This window comes from Anguilla anguilla, chromosome 2, assembly GCF_013347855.1.
Source record: "Anguilla anguilla isolate fAngAng1 chromosome 2, fAngAng1.pri, whole genome shotgun sequence".
NCBI classification, from domain to species: Eukaryota; Metazoa; Chordata; class Actinopteri; order Anguilliformes; family Anguillidae; genus Anguilla; species Anguilla anguilla.
The window spans coordinates 42,161,868-42,180,870 of NC_049202.1; the positions used below are offsets into that span (position 1 = coordinate 42,161,868).

Below are 19,003 nucleotides of genomic sequence, written 5' to 3' on the forward strand. Positions count from 1 at the left end.
AGAAGTAAACATCTTTAGTACTCTGGTACTGTCCTTCCATGATATGAGAAAAGTCCTAATGAAAATTGTTGAGGAAAATAGTTTGTGAATTTGGAATTAGTAGATTAACAAAGTATTGAACGTAGTATCCCATGCTCCAAATAAACTTGCAGTGAATATTTGTCGCAGCTAGAGAAGAAACTATGCACTCTAGTCATTTTCATGCTGAGGACATAATAGTCATGTCTTCAACCAAAGTACGAGAAAGCCAGTTGGATAATTTCCTGTATGCAGTACATATCCTCTTCTGCTTTTTTTTTTTTTGTTCTCACTGTTTACAGTGGGTTCAAGTGCATTGTCGCCTGTCACTCATTCACTTGCTCACCCACTCACTCAGTCTTCTGGTCGAAACTCATCAGTCACTCATCAGTATGAAAATACTTTTTTTCATTTTGACAGGTAAGATCATATCTTTTTCAATCTGTTGTTCTTTATGTTTTCTACTGTTTTAATGCTACTTTAATTACTTTAATGCATTTCATTGTGTTTAATCAGTTTATCTAAGAAGATGTAAGAACAACATAAATCAATAAAGGTATATATTGCTTTTATGTTGCATACACAGTAAATTTTCAATTAACAATTCACCCTGGAATGTATTGTGAAGGGTTTTTGATAGCTTCATATTTATTAAGCTAACCTCTTCACGGGTTCCTTCACTGCAACACTACAGCATGACCTCATTTATGTGTTTTTACAGCGCTTTTGATAATTAATAAAGTGCTGTTGTAACCAATCAGACTGTATAGCAGACTCCTATTTAATTCACACCCTTGACAACGATGAAGGAAAAAAAATGGATAAAATAAAATCTACAAGTACTGAGTACTATGTTATGCTCAAAAGTTTTCTTTAATGCACTGGCACAAACCACAATCAAACAGTTCACAAATTATATATTTTTTTTTTCCCAGAAAAATTAAGAACACATGTTATTATTACTTTTTTTACTCCTCCCTTGGTCATTGTAGCAGCATTGCCTTCTGTAGTGTTGTATGAGGTTATGGAACTTGGGGAGGGGATCCTCAACAGCCAATGTATGGTTTCCTGGCAGAGAGAACAAGGAATTTTCAGCATTTTTGAGCCTAAAATATACCTCAGTACATGTATTTTGTTTTGTACTTTATACAGTCTTTGTTCATCTCTATGAAGGGTCTGAATAAAAAGGAGTCTATATTGATTTCTTTTTACATTGAATGCAATGCATTTTCTTGTATCCTCATTTGAGAAATGTATGAAACGATTAATCACAAAAGGTCATTTTTAATTCTTGGTAGTAATACTGTACAACACTGAGGTGGTAGGAACCTGTATATGTAGGAAAATATTTTATATGAATTAAGAGAATGTTGAACATTTGACAGTGAACAGAGCAGTGCAGGAAGTAAGCAATGTCTATACTAATTCAAAACTTAACGCTAAAACTGAAATAATACCATAGAATCCAGAAAGTGAACTAGTACTTAATTTTTTACAGTGATATGATGGCAAAAACTAGTAATCCTATTAGAAGGACTGACTGCCCTACAGCTGGTCGTAGTAGAATTAGTAGTATTATTATGTGATAGGGAGTTTGTTATGGTATTTTTAATTTGATCAAAGATGTGTAAATATATTTTTCTTATTTTTGAATTTATGGACATTTTGGAGGAAGTGCATCTCTCTCCATCCCTCCCATCCTATAGTCTCTCTCTCACTCTACATATATTATATATATGGTCATATATATGGTCATGGTGATGGGCCGCATGACCACACCCATTGTGCATTATTTTACAATAACAGGTCAGCCGCCTGTGGATTACACTTACTTTTATCTTGCTTGATTTTTATAAACTTAGCTGAAATAGAAATATTCTTTCATTGCCGTTTAGGAATATTGTTTTAGCGTTTTCGAGCAAAATTCTGGTTGATAGAATTGATAGAACAATGATTTTATCGGGAAAAAGTAGTTCCTTTGTTTTTATACCATAGCCTACAATTATTACAAAGTTTGGTTATTTTTGTCATTTCATTATTTTACAAAATTGCATGAAACCATACCTCAGTCTTGTTTTTAAAAAATAGTTTGTTCATGCAATGTAGACATGCCACAATGTAATGAATAACACAAGATTAAATTGTTGCCATCTTGTGTAATTTGCTCTAATGCTTCATTCGCTATAGACTACAATGCATGAAGTGGCTGAAACATTTTAGAAACCAGCCAAAAATGACATATTGTTTACAAATGCTCAGAAATATCACCATCACATTATGTTTAAAATCATTGAATTATTTATTGAGTTATACATGCAGTTGAGGCCAAAAGTTTACATACGCCTAGGCTAAAGACATTCAAACTCAATTTTTCACAACTCCACACATTTCATGTTACCATACATTTCCTGTGTTAAGTCAATCTACTTTATTTCCATAAGAGGTCATTTCAAAATAATGGCTAAGAGACAGATTTGTTTCAGCTTTTATGTACTATATCAGATTTTCAGTGGGTCAAAAGTTTACATACACTTTGTTAGTATTTGGTGGCATTGCCTTTTAATTGCTTAACTTGAATCAAACGCTTGGGGTAGCCTTCCACAAGCTTCTCACACTTCTTTGACAGAATTTTTGCCCATTCCTCCTGACAGAACTGATGTATCTCAGTCAGGTTTGTGGGGCTCCTTGCTGGGACACGCTTTTTCAGTTCAGTACACAAATTTTCTATGGGATTCAGGGTCAGGGCTTTGTGATGGCCACTCCAATACTTTCACTTTGTTGTCTATAAGCCATTTTGTTACAACTTTGGAGGTATGCTTAGGATCATTGTCCTGCTGGAAGACCCAGTTGTGACCAAGTTTTAACCTTCTAGCTGATGTCTTGCAGTGTTGCTTCAGTATAGTCTAGATAATCCTCCTTTCTCATGATGCCATCTATTTTCTGAAATGCACCAGTCCATTACAGCAAAACACCCCCACAACATGATGCTGCCACGCCCTTGCTTCACAGTTAGGATGGTGTTCTTCGGATTAAAATCCTCACCCTTTTTCATTAATACATAGCGCTGAACAAGTATGTAAACGTTTGACCCACTGAATATCTGATATAGTACATAAAAGCTGAAATAAATCTGTCTCTTAGCTATTATTTTGAAATTACCTCTTATGGAATTAAAGTAGATTCCTAAATTGACTGAACACAAGAAATGTATGGTAACATGAAATGTGTGTGTGGTGTGGGGATGGCTGGTTTAAGCAGCCACACCTGCCCTGGGTCAAGCTAATTAGACCTGGCCAATTAGATAATTGGTTAAGATAATTCGATAATTGGCTGGGCTAATTGGACCCGGGAACAGGGGTGGCTGCACCTGTGCGTAATCGGTGCGCACAGGTTAAATCTGCCATCCTCACCCACACAAAGAAGAGCCTCTGTCATGACAGTGTTAACATCTGCTCTTTGGCTGTACCATCTTGCCAACCTCGTGAATAAACGTGGACTGTTTGAACATCATCTCCCTGTGTCTCTGTGCTGGAGGGCCCCTTGGAAAGCCACTTCGGTGGCCTGTGGCAGGCTTGTTTGCCAGTGTGGAGTTGTGAAAAATTGAGTTTAAATGTCTTTAGCCTAGGTGTATGTAAACCTTTGGCCTCAACTGTACGTATAATACTAGAATTATAGGATAGGCTACTGGCACTAGCTTATCAATTGAAGTTGAATTCAGTGTTGTTGTTAATTGTGAAACTGGGCATTGACAAAGGGAGGGGTTGGATAGCAGAGCTGGAGGTGGGTCAGGGGTTTTTGATGTTTTGGATGTTCTGAGTGTTTCAAATCTGGTTAGTCTGCAAAGGTTGAATGATATTTTTGATAAATAAACCATTTTTAGCAAGCTATCAAACATTTTTAGCAAGCAATGTAATGCATGTAAAGTTACTTCAGAATCAAAAGAATGTCACTATTTAACTGGTTTAGAATGTTGGATTTTGTAGGCCATTGATTTTATAACTATTAAAAGGCTGATGTGTCCCATTATATAAGGCCAGGCGAACACTACAGAATATCACAACTGATCTTGGCATCATAGACAAATTTTAAAGATCAGAGTGACAAGGGTACATCACGAGCCTGATTAGAAGCATTGTTGCTTGCGAGGGGGTCAGCACGCTCCTGTTAATAGTTTTCCCGTTCTTCTGATCCAAGCCAGATGTTTGATATTTTCATTATTGCTCTTGTAGTGTGACAGGTACAACGAGGTGATTTGTCATAATGGCTATTGAGCCACAAACTCACAATCAATGTACAGGGCTAAGCCAAAATAAGAATAGTTATAGGGTGAATTCAGGTCATCTGGGACATCAGGTAATGTGCGACAGCTAAGCTTTGATATGTTTATTTCCTGCTCTGTGAAGAGCCAATCAAAAATAATTGTTACTAAATTCTTGCAGTGAAACCACATAATAAAAGTCACATGATTTCATGTATGTGATGTCATAACATTGGTCAGGGCAAGCTTCATATTTGAAGGTCATCCAGCAAAATACGTGGTAAGGGCAATGACATAAGCTTTTGCTTGGATTAATGTTAAAGTGGCAATCTCGAAGATATCCGTTTCGTTCTCTTTGGCGGTACCAATGGCAAGAAGCGGTCATTGCAGGTGTGTTTTTGGACCTCACTTCCCAACTTCCAAAAAGTGTCGCCTGTGTGTGACATCAGTCAGCTGGCACCTGGGCCACGGTAACTACAACACTTAGCCTACTATTTACTGAATAAAAAATGGTTGTTATAAAAGTAACATTATGTACATATTAATTGTCTGACATTAGGCTAACTTAAGCTGTCTTTACACTGCCAAGCCGGGTTAAAATGCTGTAGCAGACCTGGGGTAGAATTAGTGATGATCAATTTTTTTATCCACCTTTACCCGTTACACTGCAGAGTAGAATCCGCGGAATTCGCTGTGGATCATACAGTTATGTATCTCGTGCTCAATAAACATTGTCTTTCTCGTGAATGATTGTTGTGTGATATTTTTGAAACAACTGCCTTGCAAAATTTTACCCCTGGTGTTTCTGGTTTTCTTCGAGATTGCCACTTTAAGGTTCTAAATCTGTCCTGCACAATACACTGCACCTAATTATGATGTAAGTATTCAGATGAGATATTTGTGAAATAAAATAACTTAAAAAGTGGTCAATATTATGCATAGAATTTTTTCATTCAGCCATTTTTTATTTGTCCCACATTAACAAACATAGTCAGTAGATGCGGGACGGCATGTTTCTGGTAAACATGCTGTCACAAACACTGTGGTGCCCTGAAATGGTGGGGGATATGTATAAAATGTGCTGTAATTTCAAAATGGTGAAACCAAATTGTATAAAAATACACTTGAATAAAAGTGGATCTGCCCTTTAACTACATGTGAATTGTTTGATTATAAATCTATAGTTTTGGTGGAGTACAGAGCCAAAACAAGAAAGAATGTTTTTGTGCCATTATGGAGCTCACTATTTTTTGTTTACAGCATATAAAACTGAATAATCGAAGGGTCAGAGGAAGAAAGCCAGTACATTTTAAGAATAAATAGCACAGAATGACAGATAAGGATATGAGTTCATCTGTTTGAGTGTGATAATTTATTTGCATATTGTTTTTTCATAATATTTATCATGGGCCTGATTCTGACTGTGGAGATAAGCTCTGTTTCTGCTAAAAGGTCTTGGGCACTTTTGATTTATTTTTAAGCTGCTGTGCATCTATAATTTGATTTGCATCTCAAATGTGACTGGTCAGTTGTTAACACACACTAAACAAAAAAACTTGCTTGTTTTTTTAGAGGAAGGTTAAAAGAATGTGCATATTCTGAATAACAATTGGCCAGCAGATTCTCAGTCCAAAAGCATTTTATAAGTGATCATTGTTTTTCTCCTCACTTTTCCAATTTTGGTTTACAGCCTGAGTGTTCTTTTTAAACAATCAATACACCTTTTACATCATAATTTGAGAAAAATACACTGGAAATGTGACATAGTGGTTCAGTTGTACTGGTTCTCACGGGCGCATCTGTTATGTGACATCTGACATTTTGGATTAAAAACCTGATTTTACTTTAATCTTTTTCTGATTGTTTTACAAAAGCCAAGTCATTGTGTGCAAATACTATATGAAAAAGTAATGCGATGGCACCAGTAATGTCTGACTACAACATTACAGCAGATAATGAGATAATTCTGTTGGATCTCACTTCAGTCAAAAAAAAAAAAAAAACCTTAGTCCAAAATGGAGCAGCATGTATGTTCATCAGAACTGGGGACATATTCCACCTGTATTGGACTTCATTGGCAACCTGTTAAATTTATGAGCTATTTAAACATTTTCTGTTTACTTTTAAGGCTTTAAATATGCTTTACACTTGTATTTCAGCGATCTGCCCTCTCCTTTCATTTCTGTATCATCTCTTTGATGACAGGGTACAGGACATCTTACTATACCTAGAACAATCAAAAGTACTGCAGGTGGTAGAATGTTCTGTAATCAAGCTTTTATTAAACACAGTGCCCCCTCTTACCAGGGCTCAGGCACTCACTGAGTCTTCCAGACTGAGCTTAAATTATATATCTATTAAGAATATCCTTTAGCTGAGGGATGTGGTGTGGAGTGTAGTCTCTTGTCATCGAACCCCTGGCTGACTGCGCCACCCTTGCAGTCGCCACATCACACCATACCCCACAACTCCTACTATTAATAATTTAATATGGAGAAGTACCAAATAGGGGTTGCTTAAATGTTGGGTAACACGATAAGGTCACATGAATTGCCATTGACTAATGTAGCTGTTAATATGAATTAATTAAATACAAATACATTAATTCAGCATGAAATTTAGTTAGTAGTTAATAAATACATTAACTAATATAGCCTATTAGTTACATTATTATTTATGCATTAGCAAAACATAGGATAAACCTAAAATGGTAAATGGACTGCATTTATATAGCGTTTTTATCCAAAGCGCTTTACAATTGATGCCTCTCATTCACCCATTCACACACACCAACGGTGAAAGGCTGCCATGCAAGGTACCAATCAGCTCATTGGGAGCAATTAGGGGTTAGGTGTCTTGTTCAGGGACACGTCGACACACCCAGGGCAGGGGATCGAACCGGCAACCCTCCGACTGCCAGACAATCGCTCTTACCTCCTGAGCTATGTCTCCCCAGTTAATTTGTTAACAATTAACAAATACTGTACATTAACTGTTTTGTAATCCCAAAATGAATTGGCATGAACTAATGTAGTTCTTAACATGAATTAATGATGTAAATATACATTAACAAAGCTGTAGATTGTATTGTATTGTATTACCGTTTCAGTAGTTAGTAGTTAACAACTACATTAGTTAATGCCATTTCATGTGACCTTATTGTAAAGTGCCCTGGTGCCATTAAGGTTGACAAAAAATTACCCTTATACAAATAATTGAAAAATTTAGCATTGATAAGAATTAATACACTTTTCAGCCATTTTCTAATTTCATTGAATATTATTTCATTTACATCCTGCCTCCAACTCTCTCTTTAGCACTCCACCAATTATTTAGGAAGTACAGTATGCTTCAGACTGCTAACTAGCAAAGTTTGCACAGTGTGAAAGTGTAAAGGCATTCTCATTGCAATAAATTTTCAATGTGTGGAAAAAGTAATGCAATCTTTTTTTTTTTTTTTTTTACAGCATTCTTTGCCTTGGCGAGGAGTCAACAGAACCCAACTGGTATTTTCTATTTTCTCCATCTGTGCTGTGGTGTTACATTTTGCCACGTAGTCTACTGAGCATATTAACTTTAGTGATCATTCTTTTCCAGTACTGAAAGGGCTGTTTAGAGCTCTATTTTCTGGCTGTCGCTCTGCCAAAGTGGTATCTCCGTCATGGATTTTGACATGCCTGAGTGCGTTTGATAATTTGGTGACTTGCCATGCATGGAAGAGGGAGGAGGTGCAGGCCAAGAAGTGCACTGCAATTTTGGTGCAGCACATTTCAATTTTGGTGTCAGCATAATCTGCGATTTGCACCTGCACCTGCTCAGACTAGTTCTCTGGCACAAGTCACAGCCCAGCATATGGCGAGTTGCTAATTTTGGGGCTTTCCTAAGCAATACACACATGATCATAACCTATTCATTTGCTAATCAACCAGTTTTGTGGATCATATGCTGTCCAATTTGACTTTGATCTAAATCCCCCTAACATGAAAAATGCATACTTTGCATTTTGTGTTCATTGTATTTTTTCTTGCATTATTTTCTGCATGTATATGTTCTTATATTAAACTGGGCCCTGGGGGTACTGTATTCCATTCTTTTTCTTACATCCATCACTAATTAGAATAGTGGCAATAAGTTCAACTTGAACAATTTTTTTCACTTTAATTATGTGCCTAGTTAAAATGATAGCAACACGCAAGCTACATGCAACTTGCATCTCCCACGCAAGAAAGTCAGATTCCTCTTCGAAGAAGCTTCTTTCTCATCAGTACATCCTAGTTTTCCATTGCATTTGTAGACTTCTGAAATTGGCAGTACACCGAGGTGTTTTATGGGTATTTTATGGGAAAAGAGGTAATTTAAATGGGGGTGATTGAATCCACCTGCAACAGACCCACTGATAATACATTCAGCCAAATCCAGCCCATGTACCCTCTGCGCTGTGTTCTGTGAACCATGTGCTCCTTGTCTCGAGTCCCAAAAACACAAAAATTCAGTGGCCACGCCCAGTAAGCCCATGGGCGGTGTCATTGACTGCGCCCGTACGCTGTGCGCCATTGATCCTGGGAAATAGAACCCTTAATGTCAGTCATACATTAAAAGATTGTTGTTTGCTTAAGATGCGTGATGTGAAATAGTAGCCTACGCCAAACATTGTCCCAGAATATATTTACAACAACAACAGCTGTTGATATGTGTGATATACAGTGAGCTTCATAATGTTTGGGACAAAGACATATTTTTTTCTTGATTTGGCTCTGTACTCCACAGTTTTAGATTTGTAATGAAACAATTAACATGGTGTTAAAGTGCACATTCTCTGTTTGTATTTAAGGGTATTTTATACATTTCGGTTTCACCATGTAGAAAAACATAGTCCCCCAGTTGTTTCATTACAAATCTAAAATTGTGGAGTACAGAGCCAAATCAAGGAAAAAAAATATGTCTTTGTCCCAAACATTATGGAGCTTACTGTATACCTGGTTGATTCAATCATCTGTCCGATGGTCTGGCTTTCAAACAAACAGAAGTGCTTTTTTTTGGCCATTCATGGAAACAGACTCACCCAGACCTAGATAAAGTCATAGCATGAAATATCTCCTAGTGATGTTCATTGTTTCCTCAATTTTTTAAATCTTTATGAATGATTATGATGCATTTAAATGTCATTTTGATTTGGGCTTGGAAAAGGCTTTGAGTTAGAATATTAACAGACCTTTCTGTACCTGTTTTTAGAGAATAAAAAATGTACAATCCTTCCAAAAACCTGGCTCTCATATTCTGTGTTACTGTTCCCTGTCTTTGAGAGTATTTTGACGATGTAATTTTCTCTTTCAGTGACCATGTATCCTGAGTTCAAACAGGTGTTTTCTGGGGATACATTAGTGCTGACCTGCTCAGGGTCAGGCCAGCTGAAATGGCTCTTCAATAACAACCCCAATAAAGACCAAACGCGTGAAACCTGGACCATTAATGTCATCTCCAAAAATGATTCTGGCTCATATCAGTGTGAGAGGAATGGCGAAAAAAGTGCTCCTAAAGATGTCACAGTTTTGGGTAAATATAGTGACCAATGAAATTTTACTTATTCCACTGTGGCTCAAATAGAAAATGGACAAATGTCATGTCTAGCTTTTGTTGTGGCTACTGTGAGATTTTCTGCGACACAGCCCTCTAGTTGTGTGACTGCACTGTACTTGGCATTAAAACTACCATCCGTATCACAGACTAAATGTGTTGCTTGGGGACGACTCTTCCCTTCTTATCTGAAACTCACTTGGTAAATCATTCACAAGAATTTTCCAGTCCAATTTGTTATTTTCTCGATTAATTTCTCTCCCTTCTGTCTGTCTCTGTCTCTGTCTATCTCAATTTCTCTTTTTCTCCTTTCTGCCTGTCCCAGATGATCTACCTGTTGCCTCTCTCTCCATAAAGTCTGGTAGGGCAGTGATTAATAGGGGGGACTCGGTGGTTTTGGAGCTCCACGTCGACACAGGGCTGCTGAACTGGCACTGTCGAGTATACAAGGGGGGGAGGGTGAAGAAGATTGGTTTTAATAAAACTCTGATGACTTCTGATAAAAAGGATGTGCAGTTTCATCCAAAAACCCTAGAGGACAATGAATCCCCAGCCATCTTCTGGTGTCAACATAAGACAGAAATGAAAAGGAGCAACCCTATTACTATCAAGACCACAGGTATTTACAGTGCAGCAGAATAAACCTATACTCTATTATTGTATATTTGTCACACTGAATGGTTTCAGATCTATAGACAAAATGTAATATTAGTCAAAGGGAAAGGGAGTAAACACAAAACATATTTTTATAAAAGTATTTTTTTCATTTATTTAACAAAATAAGTTATCAAACACCCAATAATAGAGGAAATATGCAATAATAGAGGAAATCAGGAAGGGGGAACATACCTTTTAATGGCCCTATATCTTGAGTGTTTGTACACACAAAGATTTACACTTCTCTACCTTTCCTCTCTCTTTCTCTCTCTCCCCTCTGTTCCCCCTCGCTCCCTCCCTCAGAACGGATGGTAATGTTGGAGACCCCTCCTGAGCCTGCAATTCTGGGGAAACAGCTGACTATATGGTGCCGTGTATGGGGAGAACCCGACATAAGTAACAGTTTTTTCCTTAAAAATAACAAGGAAAGACTAGATGCAATCAACTCTTCTCTCACCATTCAAAATGTAAAAATTGAGGATCAGGGAAATTATTCATGCACAGCAACCTATAAATTCAAGAAAAATACCAGCAACATCCCAAATACTGTCACCTCTGACCCTCAGGAACTCCTTGTCAGCTCTGGTATGTGTCTGGTCAGTTAAGGTATACAGCTATGTATGTGTCTCACAGTCACATCCGTTTGTGTTCCTTTGCTTGAATGCTTGCCTCTGTATAAACGGATAAATGTATGTGAGAAAGGGTGCTTATGTGTTTATGTGCTGGTATCTTTCTCGCTGTAGCACAACCTCCGGAGGCAGTCTTCATAGAAAGTGGAACCAATTTGAAGTGTTCCTGTCCAAAATGCTCTAAGCCACACAGCTACCGGTGGTACAAACAGAAGCAAGGGCAAATGGAAATTGTAGACCAGGAAGTCATCGATTTCTCTCCCAGTGAAGTGGGGTCTTACTGGTGTAAAGCAGTATGGATTGATAGAGTCTCAGCACCAAGTGCGCAATTTAGTGAGTACTCATTTTCTTTTCAACATAAACATCCTTCATCCATGCCAAACCCATCGCTAGTATGTGCAGCCAAATGCACAAATTGGTCTCATCTGACCATCACACACAGTCCCTATCAAGTCCAGTGCTGTTTAGCAAACTCCACATTATTATTTTTTTTGATTTCTCTCAATAGAGATTTTTTTTTGTCTGGAAACCCCTCAATTGGCTTGAGGTGGAGTCTGATGGTGGATTTTTAAATATTTGGACAATTCCAAGGGTCCTGACTGACAGGAGCCCTCAAAAAATATTAGAACATAGGATTGGTGGTGGTGCCCAATGTGAGATCTTTTCATGGGGCCCAAAATCTCTGGTGGTGCCCCTGGTGCTGCCTCATTTTTATATCCCACTGAAACAGAAAGCCATTGGAGGCAGTACAGTTTCTCATGTTACAGATTTAGTTTTACAGATTTTACTTATTTAAAATAATTATTTGAGGTATGAATAACTGTGACCCATCTATTTGGAAACAATAGTATTCCATGTTCAATGGCATCGTTTTTTCTGAGAAATTGTATTTCTATATAAGAATGTAATTATTTTATAAAAGTATAATGTTGTCTCTGAAGTCTAATTCTCTCGTTCTCTCTCTCTCTCTTTATCTCTCTTGTTCTCTTGTTCTCTCTCTCTCTCTCTCTCTTGTTCTCTTGTTCTCTCTCTCTCTCTCTCTCTCTCTTTCCCGGCCTCCCTTAGGTGTGAAGTTGGTTCCCTCAGGTCATGCCCCTGTGATGCTGATCGTGATATTATTTGTCTGCGTCATTCTTATGGTTTCATGTTGTGTAATTGCAGTATTTTATATGAAGAAAAGACGGTCAAGTAAGTGTGTTTATCCCTCTTTTATTCTATTTGGCATTGTCAATATGGTTCAGTTCATCTGGTATGACCATTATCACTGTGGTAGTGTTGCCTAGTAAAATATCCAAAAACTCCAAAGTTTTTAGTTATCTACCTCAGAGGTAGATCAAGGGTTTCTTCCACTCATCTGGCATGACTTAATCAATTAACTGTAACAATAAAGAATAAATGTAGGAGGAGGCTAATGCATTTTTTAATCAGCAGAGCCTACTGGTATGTCTGTGTGATCCACACATGTATGTGTGTTCCCTCTCTCCACTGAAGGGTAATTCTTTCCTTTTTGCAGGTGCTGCCTTCCGGGAGGACGGAGGGTATGAGGAAGTCGGACAGAGGAAAGCAACAGACAACATCATGATGCAAGAGAAAAAGAAAGAGGGTGAATATGAGGCCCTGAAACAATCTGAGAAAGAGGGGGAGTACCACACTTTAGGGGCCGAGGGGGGGAAAGGAACAGAAGCTGGTTATGAGGCTCTGAAGAGATCCAAAATGGACGAGAAAGAGGGGGAGTACCAGACTTTAGGGGCCGAGGGGGGGAAAGGAGCAGAGGGTGGTTATGAGGCTCTGAAGAGAGCCAAAATGGATGAGAAAGAGGGGGAGTACCAGACTTTAGGGGCCGAGGGGGGGAAAGGAGCAGAGGGTGGTTATGAGGCTCTGAAGAGAGCCAAAATGGACGAGAAAGAGGGGGAGTACCAGACTTTAGGGGCCGAGGGGGGGAAAGGTGGAGAAGAGATCTTAAAGAAAAATAATGATTAAGACATAAGAAGCTGGATACGGAGATGTAGGAGAAGGAGGAAGAATAAACAGACAAGTGAGGAGAAAAGGAAGTAAACCTAAAATATTTTTAAAAAAAACTAGCAGTCAAAATGAGAACTCACATAGTCAAAATGATAAAATGTGTTGCTAAAAAAAATGTTTCTTAGTTGGCCTGTCAAAAAGTAATTCCCTCTTTCAATACAGTAAATGTATAATTTACCATTTTTGCACAGTCCATAATTCCAGTGTATATCTTCAGGTACTGCTTTAGGAGTTTCAAAATACTTTAGTTGTAGTGTAGTGTCTGCTCCAGCCCTTGGCATTTGGAATTTTATGTGCAGGCCCAAAAACTGAATTTTAGCTTCCTGCAACTCAAACAGAGTGCATATGAGTCCAACTGGGACCAAATGTACTCAGTAAGATTTAACATTTAACATAGATTTAACATTGAATATTTTACTGTATATATAAACAAGATAGAACTGTTAGTACAACAAGAATATTAGTAGCCCTGTCATCATTTGCTCCTTGGATTAGAGGCTGCATTCTAAGGCTCATATGTCATTTAAAATTTTCATAAAAAGGCATTTGTAAAAGTTAGGAACCATGATTTCTTGATTGCACTCAAGAAATATAGATGATGTTGATGGTGTAGAAACAGGAACATTTGATTTAATGTTATCGCAGAACAGCAGTCAAAAACCATTATTATTATTATTATTATTATTATTATTATTCAACTGGCACCCTGGTTCAGGGTGACTTTAAACCTTTTATTATTTACTGTATTGTAAAGTCAATTTATTATGCAAAATTGAAATAAAGTATTATGATAACAGTATGAAACAATTAACCCAATACAAAACTATGCATTATACTGAAACAGTGCAGAAATATGGATTAAAGGAAGACAAAATAAACGCTTGTTGTCTTTGGGGGGCATTATAAACAGTTATGATTCAGCACATTCAAGCATTGAGAAGCTAAAAAATAAATAAATCTGCAAATTTAACAGGAATGAAATGCAACAGGTTTTTCACCACTAGGGGGCTATCTCAGAGGGCCAAATTCTATACACTATACATGGGCTACACGTAAAAATACAGTTCAAATCTGATTTCATTGATATCCCTAATATTACAGGGAAAAACATGTTAACAATTTGATATCTTCAGCACAGCTGAAGGCAAGTACAATAACCAGGGTATTATGACAGAAATAACAGGAGAGAGTCTAGTCATGTGAACTGAGTGAGCAACAGCAGGGAATGGGGAACACAGAACCAATTTGGCTGGTGTATTTTAATTTTAATACACGTGAATGGATGTGGAATATGAGAGAACATTATATATATGTATTTTTAAATTTTTTTGCATAACATGACATAAGAACCACATTTTCTAACATGATATATTCTGTATGTTTGTTTGGTTTTTTTTTTTGTTTTGTTTTGTTTTGTTTTTTTTTTTTTGCTTTTTTGTTTTTGGTAACTTACTAACCAATATCCATAGTTTTGATTCAAATGTGTGTTCCATTTGCAGTCCACTTCAATATATCAGCGGCAGCTTTGAAACCATATATATTTATTTCCTTCTTTCGTGTTTAATTTTTTTTACTGTGATAAAAAGAAAATAATATTTTAAAACATTTTGTGCCAAGAACTGCTTCGCCATGAATGCTGATATTTGGTCTAAAAAGCCATTAATTGTATAACGGTTTATACAGAATCTAAATAGCAGATATTCAGGCCCCAGTATCAGTAACTAAGTTATATGACAGCAAATACGCAAGTTTTCGTCCACTGTAATGTCATACTTGAGAGTCAGCGTTATTATACAATTCAGTGGAATTTATGGAGTGAATCCATTACAGGGCATTGTGAGTTCATTGTGAGATTCTAGTATCAATGATGAGTGTTTCAAGCCGATATAACAGTTAGCAAGGTGTCATTATACAAGCAGTATACAAGGAAGCAAAAGCAAGCAAACTAGAAACCTTTTTCATTACAGGGACTGTAAAACATATTGTATAACGGTATAACATTTATTTTTAGTCCCTTTCTATGACCAAAAATGTTTATGCTAATAGTTTAACCATAGAGTATAGAGAATAATTGTGGTGTTTTGATTTTATTATTTGCTGTGTGTGTAGTATATTAAGTTTGACACATTACATAAGATGCATGTGTTGTGTATGCAAATTCAGTGTTTTTTTTTGTGTGCTTAGAAATGTAAATGATGCCATTCTTACTTTTGACAAATTAAAATACCAACTTGCCATCGCATGTTGTGTGTTTGGTGTAATGCTACATGTCACCACTAGATGAAACTGTTGACAAGGATTTCACATGAACAGGTTTTTTTTTTCCAAAGAACTGCGAGCACTGTTCATGCGTGTTGATGCCCTCTACCCGCATTCCACTAGACTGAAAATTGAGAAAATAAATAAATAAATAAACAATATACCTTTTGATGGCAAAGTATCTAAAATATTCTCAGGTGGGATGATTTTATGTAAAAGATTTTATACAAATAGTAATGTGACATATGTTCTTACATCGCTTATAGTTGAGCCATTTCAAGAGACAGGGAGTGCTTCACAGTAAAATCTTCAGTGTTAATTCAATTCTAACAGAGTACATAGGAGTCCAATACTGACCAAATGTACCCTGTAAGAGTTGATATAACACTGAACATTTTACTGTGTGTAAATGAGTCAAACTGTAGTCTGGCATTGCAGTCTAAACAAGGAACCAACGTCATTAACTTGCACTAATTATAATTAAGTAACCCGCACCACCGTAATAAAACAAATGACAAGATGAAAGGTGTATACAAAAAACTCAGTGACTGGTCCAATAGGCAGGTCAATTTTTATAGGACAGGAAGCTTCTTATAGTCCTCTCTCTCTCTTTTATTAATATTTTCTGGAAAAAAGTAAATAAAAAAAAAACATTCTATTCTATCTCTATTAAGTTTAATTTGCTCTATCTCTCTCTCTCTCCCTCTCTCTCTCTCTCTCTCTCTCCCTCTCTCTCTCTCTCTCTCTCCCTCTCTCTCTCTCTCTCTCTCTCTCTCTCTCTCTATCTCTATCTCTTTATACCTGGCAGATGGATGCTGGATTAGCTTAGTGATTTTAGACTAAGATTACTTTGTAGCAGCCACACTGCACAGGAATGATAAAGAAAACGGACAGCAATGTTGGTAACGTGAGATAAAGGGTTAAGTCACATTTAACAGGCAGACACCACCTTAAACTGCAGCTTTATTAAAGCTATGGAGTTCCGTAAGTGTACTTTAAAATCAGGGATGGCTTGCCCGTGACCAATTTAGGCCTCCTCAGTATTGAGAGAAAGAAGAAAACAATCTCATCTTCCAAGCAATATAAATGACATGGCCAGTGTACAGTGGACTTTCCCAAACATTGGAAAACAAGAGAAATGGGGGGTAGACCACTGGAAAGAACTGATTATCTAGTCCACCCCTCAAAGCAGGACACCTGCAGTGCACCTGCAAGGCACTCAGGGAGCCCGACCATGATCTCGTTTTGCTTATGTTTGTTCTGTTTTTGCTTCATTCATCTTTGTGAGCTCAATGGGTCTCATTCATGAAACGTGTACAATCACATTTGATCTTAAACTGTGTGTAAGAACGTTTCCAGGAACATTTTAAAATTTAGAAACAATCAGCATTCATCATCTCATGCACATGGGATATGCACAAAAACAAAAGACTGCACATGTGTCATGAATCCAATATTGGTTTTTTGTAGGATCATTTTTAAGAACAAAAGTAAGAATAATTAAGAATAGTAATAGTAAGAATGTTTGCGAACGAGGCCCATATGTTTAGATAAGCATTGCACTGTTGTGTGTTCATGTTTTGAATTTTAAAAGATATGTCATGAAGTAATTGAAAATGGTTGTTAAAAAAAATATATTCATCCTCGGAAGTTCACAGCAGTCCCCAAGGTGAACCAGCCAATCTGAAATTAGGATTGAGTACACAAGGCACTCTGGAAAACAAATAATGAGGTTTTAACCTCTGATATTTTTCAGACAACTGCTCTTGGTGCCCTCAAGTAAAGTATTACTTCTGGCTATAACTCACACAGTAAAATTTTACTTTTATAACTATTTATAAAAAAATATCTCAGAAGACAAAGCAACACAGCCAAGCTCTGAAGGCATGGATCTCTTTGTTTCCTCCTTTACTCTTGCTCTTTTTATTGTCACTCTCAGGGAATATCACTTGCTCAATGATCAATAGACAAAATGAGAAAATGAAGGAAACATGATATTAACTATCTGGAGAGAGGGAGCTAGACATCCATTAGTGTCAGCTAGAGAGAGGGGAAGTGGGAGAGCAAAAAAAATGTAAAAGATGAGACAGAGCTGAGCGGGGATTTTTGATGCTAGCATGTAAGTCTATTTTAAATAGATATTGCTCACCGATCATATTCCAAGATACATAATTAAGTATCCATACTTGAATAGACAAAAATGGACATAATAATAACAACATACAACTACTAACCTCTACTACTACTAAAAATTACAATAAAATAATCATAATAAATGAAGAAACATTTATATATACATTTGTTTTATTTTGCATAAGATTTATCACATACATATTTGTACTATTTCAAAATTTTGCAGATATATAATACATATACATCTTTTGTTTTTTCTGCAAGTAAGGAAGATATGAAAACATTGGAATTAAATGCTGAAAACATGAATTAATCCAAGGGGGGGGGGGGGGGGAACAACAGCTATAACCAAAATAAAAACCTAGAATTCATTATTTGTCATTCTATCATTGAGTATAGAAACAATTATGCAAAGGTTATGTATGCTGATAATCTTGATAATGATAGCTATTATTTTATTGAGCTTTCTGGTAGTTGTCATGTTTCATCAATAATTTTGTCCTAGCCACCTCCCTCCACACACAATGAATTGCTTTCTTTGGGAATTTACTCCAAATTGTCCTTTCACTGCTTCTTTTTGAAAAATCTGGTCTAGTTCATAATATAGAGAACCACATTTTACCTTACTGCCTTATCATCAGTAGCCTAATGTACATGTTTTACAATTTTTGAGATTTGAAGGGTTGATAAATGTAAAATTAAAAAGACTTAATAATAATGAAATTATAATTCAAGGAAGTTTACAGAGTGCAGGGGAGTTCAAGTAAAGGGTTGGGTAGAAATGCCCCTCACAGGTGACAACATGAGAAATGAATGCCAAGGTCTTGCCTTGACTTGTTGCTTTGTCCCTGCGTCGGCACTGACAAACTGCCATGCATTCTGGGAATGTAAAATTTCTGAAGACACCTAAGCAGTTTACTGACACAGCAGTATGACTGATAAACACACTGTGTGTGAGGGCCAGACACAGAAATAAAGATTCTCAGTAGGGTTCACAATGTCCTTTGAGAATAGTTAAGTGCAGCACTGTTATTTTATTGCTTGAGAATTGCTGCAGATGTAAGTAAAACTATGTCAAGTCTACAGTATATGAAGTCATTGTACTGCATTGTGTTATCCCAATTCCATACCATTGCTGTAAGTCACTGCTATGCTATACACATTATACAGAAATAATATTAATAGGACAGGAACCAGCCCCTTCTTTCAAACTCTACACATGGCAAAATAGAAGTACTTTCCAGTGCCCGATGCCAGGTGTACAGGTGTATGGTTAAATACAAAATCAATGTGCAGTACTCATAGCCATAAAATGTTTAAGTCAGTGGTTCTATCTAACCTTTGGCAAAAGGAATGAACCCCACCTGTTGCAGATATACAGCACTTTGTTTGGCCAGTTGTAATCCATGAAATAAGCAACATGTTTTGTCTGACCTGTAGACACCAGTGGCAT

The 19,003-nt window shown here is 36.9% G+C and overlaps 1 protein-coding gene across 3 annotated transcripts; it reads left to right on the forward strand.

Moving 5' to 3' along the window:
* The first annotated feature begins 310 nt into the window (after positions 1–310).
* On the forward strand, positions 311–15,214 carry LOC118221060 (titin-like). 3 transcript variants are annotated; one of them, XM_035405696.1, is made up of 8 exons: positions 311–438; positions 7,744–7,782; positions 9,611–9,829; positions 10,176–10,471; positions 10,813–11,086; positions 11,248–11,469; positions 12,202–12,324; positions 12,650–15,214. In XM_035405696.1, exons 1-8 carry the CDS (start codon positions 411–413, stop codon positions 13,114–13,116), a joined length of 1,668 nt encoding a protein of 555 aa, XP_035261587.1. In that variant the 5' UTR covers positions 311–410; the 3' UTR covers positions 13,117–15,214. The 3 variants fall into 3 exon arrangements, with proteins under 3 accessions (XP_035261587.1, XP_035261586.1, XP_035261588.1); XM_035405695.1 differs by having other exon boundaries at positions 10,176–10,469; positions 10,811–11,092; positions 11,251–11,469; XM_035405697.1 differs by lacking the exon at positions 12,202–12,324 and having other exon boundaries at positions 10,813–11,092; positions 11,251–11,469.
* Positions 15,215–19,003: the final 3,789 nt, after the last annotated feature.

What these genes read in the sequence shown, in the direction of transcription:
- LOC118221060 (XM_035405695.1), top strand. Translation starts at nt 411, where the DNA reads ATGAAAATACTTTTTTTCATTTTGACAG. An exon ending in ACTTTTTTTCATTTTGACAG is followed by an intron (nt 439 to 7,743) that starts GTAAGATCATAT and finishes TTTTTTTTACAG; the next exon opens with CATTCTTTGCCTTGGCGAGG. An exon ending in TATTACTATCAAGACCACAG is followed by an intron (nt 10,470 to 10,810) that starts GTATTTACAGTG and finishes TCCCTCCCTCAG; the next exon opens with AACGGATGGTAATGTTGGAG.